Source organism: Gopherus flavomarginatus, chromosome 3 (genome assembly GCF_025201925.1).
Source record: "Gopherus flavomarginatus isolate rGopFla2 chromosome 3, rGopFla2.mat.asm, whole genome shotgun sequence".
In the NCBI taxonomy this organism is placed as follows: Eukaryota; Metazoa; Chordata; order Testudines; family Testudinidae; genus Gopherus; species Gopherus flavomarginatus.
Window position 1 is genome coordinate 131,037,016 of NC_066619.1, and position 27,093 is coordinate 131,064,108.

Sequence of the window (27,093 nt, forward strand, 5' to 3'; positions counted from 1 at the left end):
TGTTTTGCTAAGAGAAATAATCTGAGCTCCAGGTTTTTATTCTGATCTCGAACAGCTGCACAAACTGAAAGTAAAAAGTGCATAGCAACAATGGCATAAGAGCGCAGCAGTTTTCCTGAGGTAAGGAAAAAAAATCATCACTGGTGTGGATTTCTTGGTTATCTAACAGCATAGGATGCAGGGATGCTGAGAAACATGCAAAGAGCTGTCTGCAACCCTGTAAAGAGCTGAGATGGAGAACAGGATCAGCAAACCCTAGAGCCTTTGATTGTTGTTATGAACTGGATTGTTTAAACAGATGTAGTTGGATGTTGGAAAACAAATAATCTACGTGTGTTGCTGGGCTGTAAAATCTGGCATTTTGAATAGATGAGGTTTCCAACATGCATTTGTGTGAATTTAAATGAGATTGTTTCACTCCATAGGAGACTAAAAGTTTGTAATGTATTCCAGTCATGGCTCAAATCCCAAGCATCTCCACCCATTTTGAAATTCATTGGGCAGTCCTGATAGTGATAGGCGGCCAGCTAAGCTTTCAAAATAACTAGGGGTGCTACCATAAAACAAATATTTACTGTTACCACTTTTTGAAAGTTCTGAACTTACTTTGGGCATTGCAGATTTAGTGCATCAGCACGTGATCCTGTAATATCATCTCAGATGTCAAACATAACATGCCAGTACTCTGGAAAAAGGAAATGTCACCTCCATCCTCCAAAATTAGCAACGCTAGCCTCATTTCTATCTGGTATTTTTTACTCAATCAGATTCTTAGTTTTGGTCTAAGCAGGAAAAGAGATGGTGCATTGTATTAAAGACACCGAACTGAATTCTGTTGTGCTCTGGATGTAGATATTCTGGATTTATGCCAGTCTAACAGAGGGTAGAATTTAGCTCGCTATATATGTGCACTTTGTTTCCTGTGCATTTCAAGCACTGCAGTCAGCCCCAGAACAATTGGCTTGATTTCCAAAAGTGCTGAGCTCCTTGGCAGTATTGCCAACCGCAAAGCATTCAAAAATCATGAGACAGGCCTAAAAAATAATAATACATGTTGTGTTCTTTGTCTTCTGGTTTCTCAGCTTTCAGAGTGGATTCATGTTTTCAAACTCTTGTCTGCAGCGATAAAGATTATTTGAAATGTACGATTTTAAAAACAGAAGCTGAGATTGGCACGTATTTATGTGACATCAGGAACTGCGGATTTAATAAAAATGTCAAATCCATGAGGCATGTAATAAAAATCCCGTGTTGCCAACTCTCGCCAAGTCACCCGTATGAGCCTAACTTCAGGCAACAGTTTTTAGAAGTCATGGCATAGCATATTTAACTGCTTTCCCCCTCACTTCTTGAGGGAACACCGTGCCAGATTTCCAGGAGTGCTCAGCAGCCAGCAGCTCTCACTGAGAATAATAGGAGCTGTTGAGGCACTGAGCACATTTTAAAAAGGCCAGTTCATTTAGGTACCTAAATGGGAACTCAGCTCTTTTGACAATCTTACTATTGTGAGACGAAGCACAAAGGTGTGAATGCCCCAAAGGAGTTAGGAATCCACGTCCCAGTTTTGAGCACCAATGCAATGCAAACAACTCCAGCTAAAATCCTATAGGTTAGCCTCACTCAGCTCCTAAGTTTTTGCAGTAAAAGTTCCTTAGGCACTTATGTTTCTGCCTCTGAGCATGTGAACTCAGGGCCATCTCTAGGTTTTTTGCCACTCCAAGCAAAAATTTTGCTGCCTGAAGCTCAGAAAGCGCAACTGCCCAAGCCAAAAAAAAAAAAAAAGGCAGGAAAGCTGCCCCTGGATTTGTGCTGCCTCAAGCACGTGCTTACTTTGCTGGTGCCTAGAGCCGGTCCTGTGTGCACTGCTGCCTCCTTGTGGGTGTCTGGGTACTTAGCTCCCATCTAAACATTAGAGAGATTCACAAACCAGGGCCACCTACTGGACTGCCCTGCCTTCAGAGCTGGGTGTCCGGCTGTCATAAACAGATAGCTAAGGGTTAATGTCTCTTTCACCTGAAGCACCTGACCAGAGGACCAATCAGGAAACCGGATTTTTTCAACTTTGGGTGGAGGGAATTTAGTGTCTGAGTCTTTTGTCTGCCTGCCTGCTTTCTCTGAGCTTTGGAGAAGTAGTTCTACTTTCTAATTTTCTGTTTCTAAGTGTAAGGACAAAGAGATCAGATAGTAAGTTCTATGGTTTCTTTTCTTTGGTATTTGCATGAATATAAGTGCTGGAGTGCTTTGATTTGTCTTCTTTTTGAATAAGGCTGTTTATTCAATATTCTTTTAAGCAATTGACCCTGTGTTGTATCATCTTAATACAGAGAGCACATTTGTATGTATTTTTCTTTCTTTTTATATAAAGCTTTCTTTTAAGACCTGTTGAAGTTTTCTTTACTTCAGGGAAATTGAGTCTGTACTCACCAGGGAATTGGTGGGAGGAAGAAATCGGGGAGATTTGTGTGTTGGATTGCTAGCCTGATTTTGCATTCCCTCTGGGGGAATAGGAAAGTACTTTTTGTTTCCAGGATTGGGAACAGAGAGGGGGGAGTCTCTCTGTGTAGTTTCACAGAGCTTGTGTCTGTGTATCTCTCCAGGAGCACCTGGAGGGGGGAAGGGAAAAAGGATTATTTCCCTTTGTTGTGAGACTCAAGGGATTTGGGTCTTGGGGTCCCCAGGGAAGGTTTTTCAGAGGGACCAGAGTGCCCCAAAACACTCTAATTTTTTGGGTGGTGGCAGCAGGTACCAGGTCCAAGCTGGTAACTAAGCTTGGAGGTTTTCATACTAACCCCCATATTTTGGACGCTAAGGTCCAAAACTGGGACTAAGGTTATGATATGGTGTGCAGCAGGTGGGATATAGACAGAATCCAGAAGCCAGTAGGAATATTATATTTTTCTTTTCTCTGCTAAGGGCTTCTTAGCAGAGAGAAACAGTTGGTTTTAAAAGGGAACCAGAGAGAATTTTTTTTTCTGCTCTCTCTGGCAGTTTGTGGCTTGCATGTTAAGCGAGAAGCCATTAAGAGACTGTTGAGGGTCTTTTGTCATGCAATAGCCCTCCCATTAGGAGGCAAGTACCAGCACTTATATGCATGCAAATAAAGTGGTTTTTCTGGTTTCCCTTCATTGAACATTAGCTAGAGAGAGAAAGGGAAAAAAGGCACTGTTGCTAGGCAGACTTCAGGAGGCAACAGAGAACCTGCAGTGCAGAAGATAAACACCGGAGGGCACCCCAACCCAAGAAAACAGGAACCATGACTTCTAAGGCAAAAATTGAGGCCGAAGAACAATTCAGAGAAGCTGAACACAGGCGACAACTGGAAATAAAACAAAAGAGATGGAGATGAAAGAAAGAGAAGAACAGATCAAAGAGGCAGCCTACCAAAGAGAACAGGCAGCCTACCAAAGAGAATAGGCAGCCCAAGAGGCAGCACACAAAAGAAAACTAGAAGAAGAAGAGGTTGCCTACCGAAGGAAACAAGCAGAAGAAGAGGCGGCCCACCGCCGAGACATGGAAAAACACCAAAAAGAAATGGAAAAAACAACAAAAAGAGAATGAAGAGAAGGAAAAACAGAGAAAACATGAACTGGAGATGGCAAAAGCTGGGCTGCATGTGCCAGCCAACCCTAACAACCCGGCGCCAATTATTGCTCCACAGCACAGGAAATTTCCCACCTACAAGGCAGGTGATGACACCGAGGCCTTCTTGGAAAATTTTGAAAGAGCCTGTCTTGGGTACAACATCCCCGAAGACCAGTACATGGTAGAATTGAGGTCACAGCTCAGTGGACCTTTAGCAGAGGTGGCAGCTGAAATGCCTAAGCTGCAAATGAATGACTATAAATTTTTTCAAACCAAGGCCAGATACCGAATGGGGATAACCCCAGATCATGCCCGTCGGCGCTTCAGAACCCAAAAGTGGAAACCCGAGGTGTCATTTCCCAAACACGCCTACTACATTGCAAAAAACTATGAGGCCTGGATAACAGGAAACAACATTCAAACCTTGGAAGAACTGAACCTCCTCATACAAATGGAGCAGTTCTTGGATGGTGTTCCTGAAGACATCACACGGTACATACAAGATGGAAATCCCAAAGATATCGCTGAGGCGGGGGAGATTGGAGCCAAATGGATGGAACTGGCAGAAAGCAAGAAAGCTACTGTCAAGGGGAACGATTACCCCAGGGGGCACACAGACCATAAACCCTACAACCGAGGACAGCCAAAGACCCCACATACTACCCAAGTAAAGCCACACATACCCTACCCTTCAACCTCACCAGTCTCCAGTAACTCACCTCGGCCCAGTGACCCATCAGATGGAAGATGCTTTAAGTGTAATGAACTGGGACATATCAAGGCCAAGTGTCCCAAGAACACCATGCGAGTGCAATTCATTACACCACCATCACACCAAAGATCCCCAGGCCCGGATGCCTCTCAAATACCCTTGGAGCGAAGGGAAAATTTGAGAGTGGGCGGAAAGAAGGTTACTGCGTGGAGAGACACGGGGGCACAAGTGTCAGCTATCCACCAATCCTTCGTTGACCCCAAATTCATCAACCCAAAGGCCAAAGTTACAATTTACCCCTTCATGTCACAAGCTGTAGACTTGCCTACAGCTCAACTGCCTGTCCAGTACAAAGGCTGGTCAGGAATGTGGCTTTTGCAGTCTATGACAATTATCCTATCCCCATGCTACTGGGGGAAGACTTGGCCAACCAGGTGAGGCGGGCCAAGAGAGTGGGAATGGTTACACGTAGCCAAACCAGGCAAGCTTCCAGACCCATTCCTGTTCCTGAACCGTCCACAGAGGCCCCGTCTGTGTTACCGGAGACCCAGACAGAGGTAGTGGACCCGGATTCCATGCCTACCACTGAAACAGCCACAGCATCTCCAGTCCCAGGCCCGGAACTGGAACAGCAGTCAGCACCAGCAAGTGCAACCACATCTTCAAGCTCAACGCCAGAGGGCGCCAGCGAGCCAGAACTGGCAGAAGCAAAAGACAGCCATACCCAAAAGGCTCAGCCAGAGCCTGAAATACCCTCAGGTGCACCAGCGGAGAGCGGTTCACCAGCAACGGAAACAACCCCATCACCTACATCGCTTCCAGAGGGACCAAGCCCAAGTCCACAGTCTGAGGAAGAACTGGTGACCCCAGCCTCAAGGGAACAGTTCCAGACTGAGCAGGAAGCAGATGACAGCCTTCAGAAAGCTTGGGCGGCGGCACGGAGCACCCCACCGCCTCTCAGCTCTTCTAATCGATCCCGGTTTGTTATAGACCAAGGACTTTTATACAAGGAAATTCTTTCTGGTGGACACCGGGAAGAATGGCAGCCGCAAAAACAGTTGGTGGTTCCAACTAAGTACCGGGGGAAGCTCTTAAGCTTAGCCCATGATCATCCCAGTGGCCATGCTGGGGTGAACAGAACCAAGGACCGGTTGGGGAAGTCCTTCCACTGGGAGGGGATGGGCAAGGATGTTGCCAATTATGTCCGGTCTTGTGAGGTATGCCAAAGAGTGGGAAAGCCTCAAGACCAGGTCAAGGCCCCTCTCCAGCCACTCCCCATAATTGAGGTCCCATTTCAGCGAGTAGCTGTGGATATTCTGGGCCCTTTCCCAAAAAAGACGCCCAGAGGAAAGCAGTACGTACTGACTTTAGTGGACTTTGCTACCCGATGGCCAGAAGCAGTAGCTCTAGGCAACACCCGGGCTAACACTGTGTGCCTGGCCCTAACAGACATCTTTGCCAGGGTAGGTTGGCCCTCCGACATCCTTACAGATTCAGGGTCTAATTTCCTGGCAGGGACCATGGAAAAAACTGTGGGAAACTCATGGGGTGAATCACTTGGTTGCCACCCCGTACCACCATCAAACCAATGGCCTGGTGGAAAGGTTCAATGGAACTTTGGGGGCCATGATACGAAAATTCATCAACGAATTCTCCAATAATTGGGACCTAGTGTTGCAGCAGTTGCTGTTTGCCTACAGGGCTGTACTACATCCCAGTTTAGGGTTTTCACCATTTGAACTTGTGTATGGTCACGAGGTTAAGGGGCCATTACAGTTGGTGAAGCAGCAATGGGAGGGGTTTACGCCTTCTCCAGGAACTAACATTCTGGACTTTGTAAGCAACCTACAAAGCACCCTCCGACACTCTTTAGCCCTTGCTAGAGAGAACCTAAAGGATGCTCAAGAAGAGCAAAAGGCCTGGTATGACAGACATGCCAGAGATCGGTCCTTCAAGGTAGGAGACCAGGTTATGGTCTTGAAGGCGCAACAGGCCCATAAGATGGAAGCATCATGGGAAGGGCCATTCACGGTCCAAGAGCGCCTGGGAGCTGTAAACTACCTCATAGCATTTCCCAATTCCTCACTAAAGCCTAAAGTGTACCATGTTAATTCTCTCAAGCCTTTCTATTCCAGAGACTTACAGGTTTGTCAGTTTACAGTCCAGGGAGATGATGCTGAGTGGCCTGACGGTGTCTACTACGACGGGAAAAAAGACGGTGGCGTGGAAGAGGTGAACCTCTCAACCACCCTGGAACGTCTGCAGCGGCAACAAATCAAGGAGCTGTGCACTAGCTTCGCCCCATTGTTCTCAGCCACCCCAGGACGGACTGAACGGGCATACCACTCCATTGATACAGGTAATGCTCACCCAATCAGAACCCCACCCTACCGAGTGTCTCCTCATGCCCAAGCTGCTATAGAACGGGAGATCCAGAACATGCTACAGATGGGTATAATCCGCTCATCTACCAGTGCATGGGCATCTCCAGTGGTTCTGGTACCCAAACCAGATGGGGAAATACGCTTTTGCGTGGACTACCGTAAGCTAAATGCGGTAACTCGTCCGGACAACTATCCAATGCCACACACCGATGAGCTATTGGAGAAGTTGGGACGTGCCCAGTTCATCTCTACAATAGACTTAACCAAGGGGTACTGGCAAGTACCACTAGATGACCCTGCCAAGGAGAGGTCAGCATTCGTCACCCATGCGGGGGTGTATGAATTCAATGTCCTTCCTTTCGGCCTTCGAAATGCACCCGCCACCTTCCAGAGGCTGGTAGATGGTCTACTAGCTGGACTGGGAGAATTTGCAGTTGCCTACCTCGATGATGTGGCCATTTTTTCAGACTCCTGGCCCGAACACCTACTACACCTGGAAAAGGTCTTTGAGCGCATCAGGCAGGCAGGACTAACTGTTAAGGCCAAAAAGTGTCAAATAGGCCAAAACAGAGTGACTTACCTGGGGCACCAGGTGGGTCGAGGAACCATAAACCCCCTACAGGCCAAGGTGGATGCTATCCAAAAGTGGCCTGTCCCACGGTCCAAGAAGCAGGTCCAATCCTTCTTAGGCTTGGCCGGATACTACAGGCGATTTGTACCCCACTACAGCCAAATCGCTGCCCCATTGACCGACCTGACCAAAAAGACCCAGCCAAATGCCGTTAAGTGGACTGATGAGTGTCAAAAGGCCTTTACCCAGCTTAAGGCGATGCTCATGTCTGACCCTGTGCTCAGGGCCCCGGACTTTGACAAGCCATTCCTAGTAACCACAGATGCATCTGAGCGTGGTATAGGAGCGGTGCTCATGCAGGAAGCAACAGATCACAACTTCCATCCTGTCGTGTTTCTCAGCAAGAAACTGTCTGAGAGGGAAAGTCACTGGTCAGTCAGTGAAAAGGAATGCTATGCCATTGTGTACGCCCTGGAAAAGCTACGCCCATATGTTTGGGGACGGCGGTTCCAACTACAAACTGACCATGCTGCACTAAAGTGGCTTCATACTGCCAAGGGGAACAACAAGAAACTTCTTCGTTGGAGTTTAGCTCTCCAAGATTTTGATTTTGAAATTCAACACATCACAGGAGCTTCTAACAAAGTTGCTGATGCACTCTCCCGTGAGAGTTTCCCAGAATTCAGTAGTTAAAAAGTGTTCTTAAAATGTAGAAGTCTGTTAGTTATATACTTAGGAGTATATGTAAAGGTGTATGTGTTGTATTAATCTGTTTATTTTCAAGTTCTAGAAGGAAATCGCCGCCAGTGAGCTTCCCCACTGTCTGCAATTTGGGGGGCGTGTCATAAACAGATAGCTAAGGGTTAATGTCTCTTTCACCTGAAGCACCTGACCAGAGGACCAATCAGGAAACCGGATTTTTTCAACTTTGGGTGGAGGGAATTTAGTGTCTGAGTCTTTTGTCTGCCTGCCTGCTTTCTCTGAGCTTTGGAGAAGTAGTTCTACTTTCTAATTTTCTGTTTCTAAGTGTAAGGACAAAGAGATCAGATAGTAAGTTCTATGGTTTCTTTTCTTTGGTATTTGCATGAATATAAGTGCTGGAGTGCTTTGATTTGTCTTCTTTTTGAATAAGGCTGTTTATTCAATATTCTTTTAAGCAATTGACCCTGTGTTGTATCATCTTAATACAGAGAGCACATTTGTATGTATTTTTCTTTCTTTTTATATAAAGCTTTCTTTTAAGACCTGTTGAAGTTTTCTTTACTTCAGGGAAATTGAGTCTGTACTCACCAGGGAATTGGTGGGAGGAAGAAATCGGGGAGATCTGTGTGTTGGATTGCTAGCCTGATTTTGCATTCCCTCTGGGGAATAGGAAAGTACTTTTTGTTTCCAGGATTGGGAACAGAGAGGGGGGAGTCTCTCTGTGTAGTTTCACAGAGCTTGTGTCTGTGTATCTCTCCAGGAGCACCTGGAGGGGGGAAGGGAAAAAGGATTATTTCCCTTTGTTGTGAGACTCAAGGGATTTGGGTCTTGGGGTCCCCAGGGAAGGTTTTTCAGAGGGACCAGAGTGCCCCAAAACACTCTAATTTTTTGGGTGGTGGCAGCAGGTACCAGGTCCAAGCTGGTAACTAAGCTTGGAGGTTTTCATACTAACCCCCATATTTTGGACGCTAAGGTCCAAAACTGGGACTAAGGTTATGATACCGGCCAACAGCCGCTGCTCTCCGCCCTGCCTTCAGAGCTAGCTGTCTGGCCAGCAGCCACTGCTCTCTGCCCTGTCTTCAGAACTCAATCCACCCCAAATACATTCTGTGCCCCCCAGTTTGAGAACTGAAAACAGTGGTGCGAGCAACATGGCAGGGAACAGCGAGCAGAGCCTATGGGAGCATGAGCAGTCCGGTGGTGGGAGCCCTTCCTTATTGGGGAAGGGAAGCTATAGGGGAGCTAAGGCAAATTTTGGGGTGACTATAGCCCCACAAACCACCCCTAGTATTGCCCCTGTTGGTGCGGGCCCTGAGTCACTGTAGATTGAAAAGCTCCCATCCAATCTGAACTGGCTGTGTACACCTCCATCAACGTCTTGGAATGCAAACAAAAGCGTGGTCTGGAGCCATTACGCAGCCTTATTTGGTGCCGCTGGTGACAATGAAGGCTTCTGATGAGTCGGCACACTCCATCACCCTGGCCGCCGTGGAATAAGTGAATAACAGCAATCATCTTCTCCGAGCCACTAAGTGTATGACGGAGTTTCTATAGGCCCTAGTGATTCATTGTGTCAAAGGCCTTGATCAGGTAGTTAAAGTCCCTCCACTTGGGTGGAAATTCATAATTCTGTATTCAGTGCTGGGGTTTGAATGGTGTGTGGTAAATAAGGTTTAAGGCCACCTACTGAATGACGATAATAGAGTTATTGAATAACCACTGATGGAGGCCGGATCCTGTGGAAAAAATAGTATGTGATCATGTAATTAAAGTCTGTTTCATAAAATACATGGAAGTAAGGGGGCTGCACAGGCACAGGCAGCCTTAATTCTGGCATTTCCTAACTTTTGAGTGCTTAACTTTGTAATGTGAATATGCTTTTAATGTAGTGGTTTGGGATTTTTTATATTAATATTAACTGTTATACACAATGAAAATATTAATGAGGAATTCATTTGAATGCGTTTTGTTAACAAGCAGAAAGGTACAAAAAGTCTAGTGCACTCCAGAGGGAGACCCTGGTAAAGAGATATGGTTGAAGACGTTTTAATATAAAATTATTGTACCATTTAAATATTAGTCTATGAAATGTCTAAGGCTTGATTTTCACTATAGACTTATGTTGATAGGGTCTCCCAGCTGAACTCCTGGTGTAGTTTGCCTCAAAGAGCTTTGAAACCATCTAGTTTCCCATTCATCCCAATGTAGAGATGTATGGTCCTCTGGCTCAGTCTTGTACCATGCAGGAGATCCAGCACCTGTACTTCCCGTGCCAATGTGTGTGGCCAATTATACTATGCAAAGGGCGTGTAAAACCCTCCCACCTCAGCATGCTAATAGTTTAGCCCTATGCTGCACAGATGGAGAACATGGTGGCAAACTCATTGGGCGACATTTGCTGCTGCTGCAACCAGCTTCTGTGGGGCACAGCTGAGAGGAGAAAGCAGCAAAGAGTCCTGTGGCACCTTATAGACTAACAGACGTATTGGAGCATGAGCTTTCGTGGGTGAATACCCACTTCGTCAGATGCATGTAGTGGAAATTTCCAGAGGCAGGTATATACATGCAAGCAAGAAGCAGGCTAGAGATAATGAAGTTAGTTCAATAAGGGAGGATGAGTCCCTGTTCTAGCAGTTGAGGTGTGAAAACCAAGAGAGGAGAAACTGCTTTTGTAGTTGGCAAGCCATTCACAGTCTTTGTTTAATCCTGAGCTGATGGTGTCAAATCTGCAGATGAACTGAAGCTCAGCAGTTTCTCTTTGAAGTCTGGTCCTGAAGTTTTTTTGCTGCAGGATGGCTACCTTTAAATCTGCTGTTGTGTGTCCAGGGAGATTGAAGTGTTCTCCTACAGGTTTTTGTATATTGCCATTCCTAATATCTGATTTGTGTCCATATATCCTTTTCCGTAGGGACTGTCCAGTTTGACTGATGTACATAGCAGAGGGGCATTGCTGGCATATGATGGCGTATATTATATTGGTGGATGTGCAGGTGAATGAACCGGTGATGGTGTGGCTGATCTGGTTAGGTCCTGTGATGGTGTCGCTGGTGTAGATATGTGGGCAGAGTTGGCATCAAGGTTTGTTGCATGGATTGGTTCCTGAGCTAGAGTTACTATGGTGTGATGTGCATTTTCTGGTGAGAATATGCTTCAGGTTGGCAGGTTGTCTGTGGGCGAGGACTGGCCTACCACCCAAGGCCTGTGAAAGTGAGGGATCATTGTCCAGGATAGGTTGTAGATCCCTGAGGTTGCGTTGGAGGGGTTTTAGCTGGGGACTGTATGTGATGGCCAGTGGAGTTCTGTTGGTTTCTTTCTTGGGTTTGTCTTGCAGTACAAGGCTTCTGGGTACACGTCTGGCTCTTTTGATCTGTTTCCTTATTTCCTCGTGCGGGTATCATAGTTTTGAGAATGCTTGGTGAAGATTTTGTAGGTGTTGGTCTCTGTCTGAGAGGGGGTTCACAAAGGAGCCGGTCTTAGCTCCATGATTCTAAGGCCAGTTTGAGGCCAGCCAGGCGCAGAATAGAGGAACCTAGTGGGTACTTTAATCCTCTCCAGCTGGTGATGTCCACAAGGGGGTCTCTAGGCACTGTCTTGATAGCAAGGACAAGTAATAATAAATGGTTTCTGATGGGGCGGATAGAGGTATTTCTCACTCTTGTTATTAGTTCCCAGGCTCGTAGGTGTTGGGTAAATTGTCAAGCTCTGGTCATTTACACCTGTGTACAGAGAGTGCAAATCAGAATCCTCCGTTCAGTGACATAGATGTTTTTACAGATATTTTATACCCATTTTGCACACAGGTCAATGCCTATGCGGTTCATATCAGTGGAGAATCAGGCTCTGTCTAGTTTGTTAGTGTGCTTTGCAGGCCTGGCTTCTGTCTGAAACGTATGTAGTAAAGGTATCAGCTAAGTGCATCTCAATGTTCCACCTGGTACTAATTTTAACTGCACTTTTGTTTACAGCACATAGGTTTCTAATATTTGCCCCTTCACTCTGTGTTTGATTTAGATAGTGCATCCACCTCCAAGGTATCTTTGGTTCAAAACGCTGCTCTGATGTCTACAGAACACAGTCCTATCTAGACAGTGAACCAAACACTGAGCTTGGAATACAGTCCTTGATGGAGCCTCCTTCTGAGCAGCTGTGGCCATTGAGAAAAACAATAACAGAATGCGAAGGCACAGCAGGAATGACTGAAGCTGCAGGAGGAGCTGGTATCCATTATAACAGGCCTTGACCACCAGTTGGCACTCTGTGTGCCTGGCAGCGCAGCATGATTAGAATTGGGAAGAAGAGACTTTGGGCATCTTTCTTCTGCTTTACGGCCTTCTTTTTTCTTCTTGTTACACTCCAGGTACTGTTAATCCTCAGACTGGGTAGTTGAAGAGTTCTATCAGGAGAAGGGAGGGAAAAGAGATGGATGTGGTTGCACTCCAACTGTTACACAATTCTGGCAGGACAAAGATGCCATTAACGGCCCTGAATATTTTCATTAATAAATAACACTTTCAGAAGAATCCGTGTAAAGAATTTCTATTAGTTGTGTACTTCACTGAGAGCACAGGGCTGGAGGGGAAAGGTAAATGAATTAATAACTTCCTTACAAAACAAAGAGAAAAGACAAAACCCAAGGGCAAAGACTCAATGTGGGTAATAAGAAAACTTAGAAAACTTTCAATGATACTAATAATTAAGGCATCTTATATAAAAAATGAAGACCAAAGGCCACAATTTGTTTAAAGTCTGATCTTTCTACTTTTTTATTATTATTATTTATAGGCATTCATCAGTAGCCCTTCTCCTTCAGACAAATGAAATTTTGATGCATGTTTAAAGATGACTAAGATCATTAATAAGTTTGGACTCAGCTACTGACTGCAAACTGTGGCCAGGAAGCCCTGACACCGTTGACAGAGTTGAGAAAGGTTTCAGAGTAGCAGCCGTGTTAGTCTGTATCTGCAAAAGGAACAGGAGTACTTGTGGCACCTTAGAGACTAACAAATTTATTTCAGCATAAGCTTTCGTGGACTACAGCCCACTTCATCGGATGCATAGAATGGAACATATAGTGAGGAGATACATATACACATACAGGGAGCATGAGTATCCCCGATAATGTCACAGCTAACCTGGTGGCTGAACTTTGTGACTTTGTCCTTACCCACAACTATTTCACATTTGGGAACAATATATACCTTCAAGTCAGCAGCACTGCTACGGCTACCCGCATGGTCCCACAGTATGCCAACATTTTTATGGCTGACTTAGAACAACGCTTCCTTAGCTCTCATCCCCTAACGCTCCTTCTCTACTTGCGCTACATTGATGACATCTTTATCATCTGGACCCATGGAAAAGAAGCCCTTGAGAAACTCCACCATGATTTCAATAATTTCCATCGCACCATCAACCTCAGCCTAGATCAATCCACGCAAGCGGTCCATTTCCTGGACACTACTGTGCTAATAAGCGATAGTCACATAAATAATACCCTATACCGGAAACCTACTGACCGCTATACTTACCTACATGCCTCCAGCTTCCATCCAGGACACACTACATGATCCATTGTCTACAGCCAAGCTCTAAGATCCAATCCCTCAGACAGAGACAAGGACTTACAACATCTCTATCAAGCATTCTTAAAACTACAATACCCACCTGCTGAAGTGAAAAAACAGATTGACAGAGCCAGACAAATACCCAGAAGTCACCTCCTACAAGACAGGCCCAACAAAGAAAATAACAGAACACCACTAGCTGTCACCTTCAGCCCCCAACTAAAACCTCTCCAGCTCATCATCAAAGGTCTACAACCTATCCTGAAAGATGATCCCTCACTCTCACAGATCTTGGGAGACAGACCTGTCCTTGCTTACAGACAACCCCCCAACCTGAAGCAAATACTCACCTGCAACCACACACCACTGAACAAAAACACTGACCCAGGAACCTATCCTTGCAACAAAGCCCGATGCCAACTCTGTCCACATATCTATTCAAATGACATCATCATAGGACCTAATCACATCAGCCATGCCGTCAGGGGCTCATTCACCTGCACGTCTATTAATGTGATATATACCATCATGTGCCAGCAATGCCCCTCTGCCATGTACATTGGCCAAACTGGACAGTCTCTACGCAAAAGAATAAATGGACACAAATCTGACATCAGGAATTATAACATTCAAAAACCAGTAGGAGAACACTTTAACCTGACTGGTCACTAAATAACAGACCTGAGGGTGGCAATTTTGCAGCAGAAAAGCTTCAAAAACAGACTCCAATGAGAAACTGTTGAACTCGAATTGATATGCAAACTAGATACAATCAACTTAGGCTTGAATAGAGACTGGGCATGGCTGAGCCATTACAAACATTGAATCTGTCTCCCCATGTAAGTATTCTCACACTTCTTATCAAACAGTCTGTACTGGGCTATCTTGATTATCACTTCAAAAGTTTTTTCTCTTACTTATTTGGCCTCTCAGAGTTGGTAAGACAACTCCCACCTTTTCATGCCCTCTGTATGTGTATATATATCTCTCACTATATGTTCCATTCTATGCATCTGAAGAAGTGGGCTGTAGCCCATGAAAGCTTATGTTCAAATACATTTATTAGTCTCTAAGGTGCCACAAGTACTCCTGTTCTTTTTAGAGTTGAGAAAGTGTTCTCAGAGCTGGGTGTCTCCTGGAGCATTGTCTCCAATGCATTGTCCTTCGATCATAGTATCACAAAACTCCTAAATCCTGGCTGTTTGGACCTGCAGCCATTCCATAGTAGCCTGGGGCTTGTATTCTCCCATGAGGTAGGCAGGGCCACCTGTTAAGTTCTTGGACAGTAGACCACCAGGGAAACCTAGGCGCTGCCACGAATGGTGATGGTGACTCAGTAAGTGGCATTCTTCCTTCCAAGTCTGTCCTGACCCAATGGCCATTTATGGTGGTAGGAAGCACAGCTTCAGGCCAGCAAAAAAGTCTGATATAAAAGATAAATATACTCATCTTTTTCCGTGATATATAAATAATCTTACATATTGCAGAGTATATTTAATTAGCACATCTTTGGGCAGTAGAAAACAGGCCCATTCCTCCTGCAGTATCTTCAGGGCAGTTCCTCTTCCCCTGGAGAAAGCTGGGGCTTCATTTCCCCTTTCCTGTCCCAATTGTTCTTTGTCCTGCATTTTGCTGGTCCTCTTCTCCTGAAGTCTGAGCCCCTCCTCTCCACCCTCCAGGATCTCTCAGTCTGCTGTGTGCCCACTTCCTTCCACCTAGAGCAGCTGGGAGGAGAGCTGTGGGATGTGGCTCTGCCTCACACCATGCCAGCCAGCACAGCTGAACCAGCATGGCAGTATCTTAATTTGCTGCTGCCTTAGACCAGACTGGCCTTTATTAATAGACAGCAACCACGGCTAATGTAAGTCAGTCATGGCTTGCAGTCAGACGCCTCCAGGCTGCAATCTCAATAGCTCTCACAAGCTAAGCAGGTTCATTTGGTCTGGCCAGGATTTGAATTATATAATCATAGATATTAAAGTGTAACCCTCGCCCCGCCCCCAACTATTAAGCAATCTCATCCTTTGCCCTGTGCACAAAGAACCATTTACAGTGCAACGTAACAAGGTTTTAGTGTTCCTACAAAACCTGGGGCAATTTTGTGTATTCTCGAGCGTCATCTGCTGGTCTCTTCTCTTGTAATTTCACTGTTTTCTGACACCTCCCTTTTCTAGAGCATGCCTGTAACAGGCAGGGCTAATTTTAAAAATGGGCCACCCTCCATTTTGTAAGTCTTTACCAGACAGATAGCAGAAGGTATATTATAAACCACAGGGGCCCTCACCAGCTTCAAGATGAATAATTTACTTTGTCTACTTAAATTCCCTTTACAGTTTCAAATGGTTATAGTATTTTTCACTTCCTATACTAAAACAGCCATGAAGTGCTGCTTAATGCTACTAAACAGCTGCTGAAGTCCCCCAAGAGATGGCTGCATTTCACCGACAAACTTTCCACAAGGAAATTAGCATCTGCTAGCCAAACTCTGTGTCCCTGGCCATGCAAGTTAAAATGTATGTGTTTTTCTCCAAAGGTGGTTCTTGAACTGGGCCAGTCTGAAAGGAAGATAAAAGTCTCCAGTTTACAAGATGGTTCATTAAAACTGGAGGAGCAACAGAAACATGCATATCAGTTTTTTAATAAACAGGAACTCTACAGCAATACCAGGAGAGTTTTAGATGTGGACAGATACCCTATCCTGCTTTGGTGGTCCCCGCTGACTGGCGAGACTGGGAGGTTAGGTCAGTGTGGACAGGATGTCTGTTTCTTTACTATCAAGAGGACCTACCAGCATAATCACATGACAAGAGCCTTTCTCTTCTATGGTAAGGAATTGAGTCATTTTAAATGAGTGACTATTTCTCTGTTATTCCCCTGCTATTTCTCTGTTATAGATTAAGTACAGAGCAACTGTAAACCTCCGCAGCAGAAGTTGTTAAAGTCTCTCCGGTGAGTAAGTGCACCAGCAAGTATCTCCACTGGCACCTAAAGTGCAGTTCTACTCTGAGAAGTGATCCTGTGAAATAGCATTGTGGAATGACTTGTGTATTGTCTCTTGCTGACTTCTAGATCAAATGTGCTTGGTTTACATGCGACATGGACATTCTTCTTCCTGCCAGCCCTGAAAAGTCAGCCTCAGATCTGAGAGTCAAGCTTGTTTCTTTCCTAGCCTCGCCCATTTGTCTTATATCATACCAGCGCCATTCCCTTCCATGCCAAAGGGGTAACTAGTTGACTGTAAGTGGAACTCAGTAGTAAACAAATACCATTGACGATGCCCAAAGAGTAGAATCTAGCCCTCTCTCTGAGCAGTGTTGGGTAGCAAAAGTCAAAAGCAGAAACATTTTTGTCACTAATGTAAGCAGATATAACTCAAACTGTATCAGTTAAGAAGCTGCAATTTTTACAGAGTTTCTTTTTAGAGAAAAATTGCATTTTATGCATTTAGTGCAAGGAAGATTTTTTTATTCTCTGACTGTAGGCTGCCATCAACTAAAATATCTGATATTAGACTATTTCAAGGTTCAGTACCTTGATTCATTAGCTCAGGGGGGTGCATGTGGTTTTTATTTCTTAATTTTTTTTTACAAAATGTGAACTACAAGAAAGAAATGGCTTGTGATAATCAGTTAGCTTTATGTAACACAAACTTCCCACCTCTTCCATTCTGAGAGCTCTAAATTACACCAAATTCCAAAGGATAAGTAAGTCAGTTTAGTCTAGTGAGGCTGTGCTGAAGCATGAATGGGAAGAAAAAATTAGCCAAGGAATCAGAAGCTGACCCATTTTAAATAAAAGGAAACCAAAGCTTACATCACACGTATACAGTACTATAAAGTCTGTGATATTTCTGGCCTATGACAGTGCTTCTGTTTGCCACCCCCCAGCTCTAACAGAAATACTAGTGGCTCATTGTACCAAGCTTGAGGAGATGATTAAATGTACTTAATTAAATTGGAATGACTATATTAGCAAAAAGACCCTCCAAGTCCTTTTTTAAAATCATGGTGACAGTGCACATTTTGAAATCTTTTGCAAAGGCAAATTCAAAAATGTTCATTTTTAAAATAGCAGGGAATGATCTATCACTGCCAGTCAAGGCAGACTCAAAGCTCGCCTATTATATTAAATGCGGAAAAGAAACCCTATATTAATTCTAGGCTGTCACATATTTCAACATAGAAAAGTTAAGGAATGCATAAAGCAAGCTCTCGTATAGCATTAACTTGCCTTTATTGTACATTCTGCATAAGCTTTTCAGAAGGGCAACCATCTCTTGGAGGGTGCAGTTTACTACTGTGAAGTTTACACCTGCCATTGTCTTATGGGTGGAAATCTGGGTATTTGTATCTCAAGATCTCAACCTGCTGGCTGCTTGCAGCCCAGTCAGCGCAGAGCTGACATCCTCATGCCCATATAGATGCGGCCTCAATGGTAAATCGGTTGAGAACCACAGCTCTAGATACCTGCCAGGAAATTGCATACTCAAAGGAGAAGCATCCCTGCTCTGCCTCTGAAATTTTTCCCTGTGAATTTTCAGATGATTTCGTGCCTTAAAGTAAAAGAAGAAGGTGCTTTTCGGTGGAATTGCTTTACTAGCAATACTTGCTTTTGTTTATGGTGAATCATCCGTCTGTACTCTCCCAGGCATCCTGTGTGGGTGATGTCTCTAAAGAGGCACGGCTGACCTATCATTTCCCTTCTTTGAAAAGTATCACACAAAGGCCCACTCCTCTCCTCAGAGTTCAGGGTTCTGTTCAAAGGTGGAGCGTTGCTCCCAACAGTGGATTTTACTCCTGTCCTGCCCATGGGAGGGTTTCCGTACAGTTCCCTTTTAAAAACTGTGATCACAGCGTTTACATTTGCAGGGAGGGCTCCTGCTTCCTGTGGATTTAGGAGCCAACTAAGGGTATGTCTCCACTGCAGTCAGACATGTGATTGAAGCTAGGATAGCCATTCTACCTAGCTTTAATCTAGCTAGAATGACAAAAATAGCAGTATAGCTGTGGAAGAACGGACCCCAGCACGGGCTAGTAATGTGACTATGTACCTAGGGTCCCGCATGTGCTGAAACCCGCGCTTTGCATGCACATTGCTATTTTTAGCCACACTAGCACAAGTAAAGCTAGCTCAGGTATATCTCTCTTAGCCTCAGTCACACCTCGGATTGCAGTGGAGACAAACCCTCACAAGGTTCTGGCAGGAGCCAAGGCAGCGGCTGCTAGAAGTGAACCTCTTGGCAGTGGGTGGCGTACCCACTACCAAAGCCGCAGACGTGAGAATTCAAAGGGTACGTCTACCTGGCAGTCATGGTGTGTGATTGCAGCTGATGTGGACATGCCCAAACTGGCTTTAATCCAGCTGGCTTGAGCACTGGAGCCGAGAAGCCAGGCAGTGCATGCTCAGTATAGGCTGACCGTGTAGCTTCACTGCTCTGGTATCTGAGCTAGCTAGATGAAATCTAGCTCAAGTATGTCTACACGAGCTGCAACCGCACCCGGTGACTGCAGTGTAGACGTACCTTAAGAGCCGGGGAGTTCTGCCCTGTCTACCCCTGGGGATGAAACCCTGTGTACAAGGTGTCTTCAAAGGAGCAGAGCCTTTTCATATTGCCCATTCCCCTCTGCACTTCGCCACGTATCACGGGTTTCCTAATTAATACTTTGGAGACTATAATTATGAGCATTTTCCATCTTGTTCCACCGTCTTCATCTCATCGTATTATTAATTCCCCTTTGTCCCACAGTGGCAGGTACTGTCATCATCTCTTTAATCCTTAAAAGTTCTTTGTCTACCAGCTTGACCAAGATTAAGTGTGTGCTATTGGAATCAATCATTTTAGTACTTTTACCTCGAGTGCCTATTTCTACAGTCCCATTCTATTTCCACTCCCATTTCCACTCCCTCATCTCACTCTGCTTTCTCACATCCTCTTTATACTCCCGTTTTTCTTGACACCTCCTCAGAGATGTCTATTAGGGATGGTCTAGACGGTATTTGGTCCTGCCATGAGGGCAGGGGACTGGACTCGATGACCTCTCGAGGTCCCTTCCAGTCCTAGAGTCTATGAGTCTATGAGTCTATGTAAAAGCCAGCGAAGTCAAGCTTACTCAGAAGCCTATGGTATTTCACTATCCTCTACTCTTTAGCTCTTCCTAGCGCCACTTGAAAGCATGTTTTAAAAATACAATAGCTCTTATGAGCTACTGTTCTAATAATTCACCTTCACTGCTAGCAGCTCACATCACAACAACACAGCGAAAATAGAAAAAACAAGGATCATTTTCCTACGTGCAGTATGATGCCTCATCGTGGGAGCATATGGTCACCACACAGAATCACATGTAAAAGGAAGAGGATACAGAAGGCTTTAGCTCCCCCAAATACCATCCCATGTCATTTATGGCTCTTGCACTATTGGTATTAGGATTTTATACTGCCACTCATCACTGTAGGAGCTGGTTGGACTGAAGGCAGTGTCATTCTTATGATGGGAGTCATTTTCAAAGAATCAGGTCTTGCTGCGTTTCCTAAAGATGGTCAAACTGTGGCTTCACCTGATGACCTCTGGACATTTGTTTCATGGCCAGATCCCCTCGATCGAGAATAATGATTAAAATATCATCTCCAAACTGCTAGCACTTAAATTACAATCAAATAATATATACTGTAGCCCTCAACCAATAAGGAGTTGTCCTAATATAATTTTTTAAAGCACTTTGCAGTTAATTCTAAAACACAAATCACAGACTAATCAAAGGAACTTCACACAAGAAGTACTGGAGCTAGAGTGTCTGATTTACCACCATCCTCTGGCTGCTTTGGGCCATTCTAGTGATGCAAAGCAGCCAAACCCGTCTAAGTGGACAGTTGAAAGGCCAAGTTTATGGCTACTTTGCATTGCTGGAGTGGTCTGAGTGAATCTAATTCTCTTATCTGTTATAACTCCTTGATATTTGGTTACTAAAGCTTTTTGGAATAATGTCTTACTTTTTCTTTCAGAGTAGCAGCCGTGCTAGTCTGTATCTGCAAACAGAACAGGAGTACTTGTGGCACCTTAGAGACTAAATAAATTGGTTGGTCTCTAAGGTGCCACAAGTACTCCTGTTCTTTCTACTTTTTCTTATTCTTGGGGGGGTGGGGAAAGTACAGTTACTTTACAGGTAAACAGGCACAAGCTCCAATAAGCATGTGCAATTATTGAGGTTACTGTGTACCCCAAACCTCTAGGGGTGCCCACTAGCATGCTTGGTGTACCACATTTTGCAGGCAAGCACGGTAGGTGCTTCAGCAGGTAGGCCTTGTAGACACTAGCCCTGGTGGGTCCCAATAGCCAATCAGACACATGGCGAAGGAAAGGTTTTTACTAGGGCTGACAGGAAAGGAGAAAGGTTGCTGATACCTTGGATACAGAGGCTTAGTTACAGTTCAAAGTGAGCAATTGTGGTTCTTTTTTGGGCCCCTGTGGGCAGTCCAATCGAGAGGCAGGGTGCTTCAGGCCTGGTACCTGGGTGCCCTCTCCAGTCCAGTCTGTACTCAAGCAAATAAGCATCTGCAGGCTTCCAAGCCAGACTCAGTTAGTGTCCCTCATTGGGGGAGCCCTTTGCACTGGCTCTCTGCCCAGCTGCTGCTGCTCCTTCAGAAGCCCCATGGAGACCTGCACCCAGCTATGATGTCCAGCAGTCACAGCCTGTCCATTTGTGGCCCTGTCAACAGTTCCCAAGGTGTCTCTTTAGCTTCCTGCCACTAAGTGGCTCCCACTCCTGAGTCCCAAACAGGGCCCTGCCACATCCTCGTTCAGGACCTTACCTGGCCAGGGGAAGGGGATGTACAGTGAGGAGGAGGCAGATGGGAGTTGAAGTCTCCAGTTTTGCAGCTCCATCACACATGATTCATCTTAATGGTAACTCATATGCTCCAAAGCCCATACTCTGAGAACTTGGTTACACAAGAACATGTGGTACAGATCCCCACATCCCCAAACTAGTGTTTATTGTTGTGCTGTAATTGTTGGTTTCATAATGATGACTATTGTATCTGGAATTTTATTTTGACTCTGTGGCCCATCATTCCAGAGAAGGAAGCAATCCGGTTATTTCTAAATGTCTTACAGCAATTAAAGATAATAACGAGTCCACTAAAATGCAAAATTAAAACAACCCTTTTTGGCCTATCTGTAATCTAAAACACTGCTATTCCATTACAGAGTTTACTGGAAATATTAAGAGGCCAGTTGTGCCATCTTTACTTATGGTGAGTAGTACCTTACTACAGGACTAGTCCTTTTGCAGTCAACAGAACCTTACTTCACATACAATCATATTCATTGTGAGTAACAGTGGCACAGTTAGGCCCGAAGTAAATTACAAGGGCCTTCTATAGTGATTAAAAAAAATTTTTTTTCCTAGTTCAATATATTAAGGATATGGCTAGTAACATTATTTGTGTTTGTCTAGGTACTGACTTTAATATAGATAGCTTACCCCTCCCTCGTAAACGCCATCATGACTGGGCCCTTTTCCATGAAGAGTCACCCAAAAACAACTACAAGCTCTTCCACAAACCTACCATCACCTTGTTCAACCATACAGCTACCTTCAGTCGCCACTCCCATCTGCCGCTGACTACTCAGTATCTGGAGGGCATAGAGGTCATAAAGTCTCTGAGATACATGGTTCCATTGCAAAAGAAGAATAGCTTGAGAAAAGGACTTGCACCACTTGTGTATGTGCAGTCCGATTGCGACCCTCCTTCAGACCGGGACAGCTATGTGCGTGAGCTGATGAGCTACATCCAGGTGGACTCCTATGGTGAATGCTTACATAACAGAGACCTTCCCCAGCACCTCAAAAACCCAGCCTCCATGGACGACGGTAACTTCTATAGAATACTTGCTCAGTACAAATTCATTCTTGCTTTTGAAAACGCCATCTGCGAGGATTACATCACTGAAAAGCTTTGGAGGCCCCTCAAATTGGGAGTGGTACCAGTGTATTATGGGTCCCCTAGCATTACGGACTGGCTTCCTAGCAATAAGAGTGCAATCCTTGCAACAAGATTTTCACATCCCAGGGAGCTGGCACACTACATCAAGACACTGGATACAAATGACCAAGAGTATGAGGCCTATCTAGAATGGAAAGTGAAAGGGGCCATCTCCAATCAACGACTGCTCACTGCTATCCAAGAACGCAAATGGGGAGTCCAGGATATCACGCAGGACAATTATATTGATGTGTTTGAGTGCATGGTGTGTAATAGGGTGTGGGAAAACATCAGAAGGCACAAAAAGGTACTCATAACTCTCATTGTGTTTGGGGTTGTTTTCTTTTAAGTACAGCTAGCTTTGGTGCATAGAATCTGACTGATCTTCCAGCAGGGCTAAAACTCCGGTGCCATGCTGACATACACAGACCGATATACACTTTAGTTAGAGAACACTGCCTCATAAGTTCATCAGTTGCAATCATGAGGGGCCACTTGTTAGGGTCAGAGAGTAGTTCTCTCTCCTGGGCGTCTCTCCTGGGATTACTGTTTGTGGTGGATTTTTCTGATAGGGACACAGCACACCTGGAATTAGACTGAAACCACAAACTCATTTAACGTCTGCCTCAATCATCATGCAATAAAGATGGACAGCCACCTTTTCAAAAGTGGCCACTGATTGTAGATTCCACAGAAGTTTAGGTGTCCAATTTCAAGCACCAAGAATGGAGGTGCCCAAAATCTATTTTGAATTTTTTCCCCTTGGTCATTTATCAATATGGATTGAATTATTTTTACATCCGCTTATCCAAATCAGGAACTTTGCTTACATTTACATCACTACACAATCTGGCTTGTGATACTGTATCTCCTCTGCTGTTTTCTACTGCAACAGTCTGAACTGTACCGCTTTCTCATCAACCAACAAGGGGAGACAGAAAACTCTTAGGAAGATGAACTGTACTCCTATGGAAAATGGGACTAAGAATATTGATGTTATTTTCAGCTGTTTGTCTGCTGATAATTAGTTAAAGGAGAGTAAAAATTTTGCCATGCAAGTTATTGAGCTTTCAGCTTATCTAGGATTGTTAATTCTATGGAGCCTTTAACTGACTCTGCAAATTTCTGGTCAGACAACCTCTTTTTTGCTTAACCATGCAAGTGTAGGAAGCAGGTGTAGAAGAGAGTAACTACAGAACCGAAAGCTGAGATTCTCCTAGTTCCCACATTGCTAGGTCTCCCTAATGAAGGAGGCTTCCAGGACCAAAAGGCCTGCTGAGTTCACCAGTGCCTGCTTCATAGCTCCTACCACACAATGCATATATATATTGAAATGATAACAATTAATTGCTAAACTCTTGCAGTCAGAATCTCAGCTGGTATAAATCAGTGCAGCTCTGTTGAAGTCAAGAGAGCATCACCAATTTATATGAGCTGAGGCTTTGGCTATTATTCTCTAGGAATATGATCCTGATCCACTGAAATCAGTGTGAGCTTTGCTAAAGACTTCAACGAGCCTAGCATCAGACTCCAGAGCAGGGATTAGAATATGTTGCTGAAATGACTCTGTGAATTGGTAGCTACATAGAACCCTTCGCAGTTACGTTGTCAGTTCAGAGTAGCCCAATTCTGTCTCATCTGGAAGCTTTTACTATCTGATTCCGTTTTTTGGTGGCCTATATGAAAACTAATTTGGTTTCAGTCCCGTTCCCAGTGAAGAGATGTCTCCCTTCCGAAAATCAGCACCATGACTGCCACTCTCGTGGATGTGAGAGAGACAACGTGGTAATAGCTTCTATTGGACCAACTTCTGTTGGTGGAAGAGACAAGCGTTTGAGCTGACACAGTGTCCTGAAGAAAAGCTCTGGGAAGCTCGAAAGCTTCTCTTTTCCACCAACAAAAGCTGTTCCAATAAAAAGACCAACCGGCTTGTGTCTCTCATATCCCAACACGGCTACAACACACTGCAAACAACTCATGTGGATGGGCAGAGAAACCAATCTACTCTGTCAGTTTCCAGGGCATCATTAAGGTACATCATGCAGGGCAGGGTAGGGAAGTTTTCAGTTTCACTGCATGTGCTATGCCCATTCAACCAAAGCAGTCAGGCAGGATACAGTCCAGAGCATGAACTTCACAAAGGGCAAGGAACAGTGAAATATTTTTTCACTGAGAAAGAGAATTTGGGAGGGGAAGAATACTTTCTACTAATCAGTGGAGCTATCCATGACCTGGAGTCTAATTAAACCCATCCTGTGTTTCTCCTCCATTGCCAGGGATTGTCACCCAGGAGATGGAACGCACAGGTTAACCACCTGAGCTGCCCGAAACCTGAGGCTTTCTTGTTCTCCTCTCCAAACATACGCTGGACATCTCTGCAAGAGATGTGGATACCAAGCTTTGAACAATCCAAGAAAGAAGCCCAAGCACTGAGACAGCTGGTGGAAAGGAATATGAACTTTACAGCTCAGGAATTTTGGACACTTGTATTCAAAGAAGAAACATGATAGGCTATCACACAGAGTGAGCTCCCCAAAGCAGTCAGTTATGTAATATTCTTTTGCACAATGTCTTAACATTTGTAGGTCAGTAAGTACAGCAAGGAGTTAAATTGTCCTGTAAGATAGAATGTAATAGGTACAGTACTCAGTAAGTACCGATAAACTATGGAATTACCCTCAGCGATCTTTAAAAAACTGTATTTTTGTACTAATTGTCATTAGCTTGGACATTTGAGCATTAAGACCCCTGCTCAGGAAGGTTCTTAATGCACATGCCTGATTTTAAGCATATGAGTAGTCCTAGTGAAGCTAATGGGACCACAGTCACTTGCTTAGTATCAGGACCTTCCTTGCAGACCTAGCAGAATCAGGCCCTTTGCCTTCTCTGATCCAAGCTCCCACATCGTTGGGTTGACATTCACAGGCTATGGAATAGTTTATACAATCACATAGGTGTCACCTCTGTAGCAGAGTGCCTTTGAGGCAGGTGTAGCGATCAGGCCTGCTGCTCAGTATGTCTATTTATCATCAGTCCCCTTGGCATTCACAGTTTTAGTTGAGACTTGGCAAGCTAAAACGTCCTGAGGCTGAGTAGGAATGTAAAATGCATCAGTATTTAGCACTGGGAAGCTCCATCTGCTACGGTCCGGGGACAGAAAGAAGGAAAATTTCTGGATAAGATTTAATCACCATCTCCTGTTTAAAACATAGAACCTTATGAATTTTTGCCCTCCAGGGGGATCGCTCCAGACTAAATAATTCTGTTTATTCTGTGGTAATCTATTTTCTTTCACGTAGACAATAATAGCCACACAAAGATGACAGGCTGCGATTGGGTGAAGCAGGGATTAAATGAAGGGCCTGATCCTGCTGCAAAGCCTTACTTATGTCAACACTAGAAATGCTACAGCGGCACAGCTGCAACAGAGCTGTCACAGAGCCGAAGTGCCTAGCCCTCTATAGGAACAAACCCATGAAGCATATTGGATCTCAATGGGTATGTCTACACTGCAAAAATAACGCCCCCAAACCAAACCAAATCAAAACTGTGCAATGAGTCTCAGAGCCTGAGTCAACTGCAGGACTTGCACTATGGGGCTCAAAATAGCAGACAAGGCGTTCCCACTCAGTCTGGAGCCCGGACTCTGAGACCAGCCCAGGTGGGAACATCTACGCTACTATTTTTAGCCCTGTTGCATGAGCTCAAGTCAGTTGACTCAGGCTCAGACTGGTTGCCTTGTTTTTGGTTTGCCGTGTAGACGTACCCTTACATGCAACCTTCAAAAAATTGCCTGTTTTATCTTTTAACATGACACCAACAGCTGTAAAATATTGCTTTGTTTTCTCTCTCTCTCTTTTTTAAGAAGCTGTGAAGAGGGTTAATGCTGGAATGATCAGGCCATCTGAGAGTGATGAACTAAGCATACTGTAGGAGAACAATGGAGCGACTAACTTAGAAATATTACACTGAATCAATGACTAAGAAAGTATTTAAAGCCATCCAATATAAGAATGACTGTGTTCATTTCAGTGCAGCATGGGCCCTGGTCACACTGCAGGTGAATGACTGGGCTCTCTTCTGCACACAGGATGTTCAGACGGGGTGACACCCACTGGAAATTCAGCCAAATAAGTTCTCGTGCGAGGTATTAGAGAAAGCTGCAGAGGGATCTTGAAGGTGATAGGTGCTGCACACTTACCATGTGTGTGATGCCTTTTACCAGTCATTGGCCCTGTGTCTGCCTGCCAAGAAATATGGTGATATAGTGAGTGGTCTCCCATCTGCCTTTATGGCAGTGGATTGGGAAGAACAGCACATAGGGCATCTCTGTTTGGGCCTTAAGACATTGACTGTCCACCCCAACACACTCCTTCCGTCTGCTGTCCTGAGCAATGAAGTATACCCAGGGTGGATAAAAATCCATGATTTTTTTAAAAAATCGGATTTTTTTAATTTAAATCGGTTATTTTTGATAAAATGCTTTTTGAGGAAAAAACGTATCTAAAGATAGTTTTAAGATACATTCTAGCTCAAAGATATCTCATCATGGCATAGGGATTATAAATTCTAATTCTATAGTTTGAGACAATA

At 44.6% G+C, this 27,093-nt stretch overlaps 1 protein-coding gene across 3 annotated transcripts; it reads left to right on the top strand.

Moving 5' to 3' along the window:
• The first annotated feature begins 13 nt into the window (after positions 1–13).
• FUT10 (fucosyltransferase 10) lies at positions 14–26,158 on the top strand. 3 transcript variants are annotated; one of them, XM_050944375.1, is made up of 5 exons: positions 14–120; positions 11,963–12,308; positions 16,049–16,340; positions 21,972–22,807; positions 24,777–26,158. In XM_050944375.1, exons 2-5 carry the CDS (start codon positions 12,228–12,230, stop codon positions 25,005–25,007), a joined length of 1,440 nt encoding a protein of 479 aa, XP_050800332.1. In that variant the 5' UTR covers positions 14–120; positions 11,963–12,227; the 3' UTR covers positions 25,008–26,158. The 3 variants fall into 3 exon arrangements, with proteins under 3 accessions (XP_050800332.1, XP_050800333.1, XP_050800334.1); XM_050944376.1 differs by lacking the exon at positions 14–120 and adding an exon at positions 8,959–9,541; XM_050944377.1 differs by lacking the exons at positions 14–120; positions 11,963–12,308 and adding an exon at positions 13,604–14,354.
• Positions 26,159–27,093: the final 935 nt, after the last annotated feature.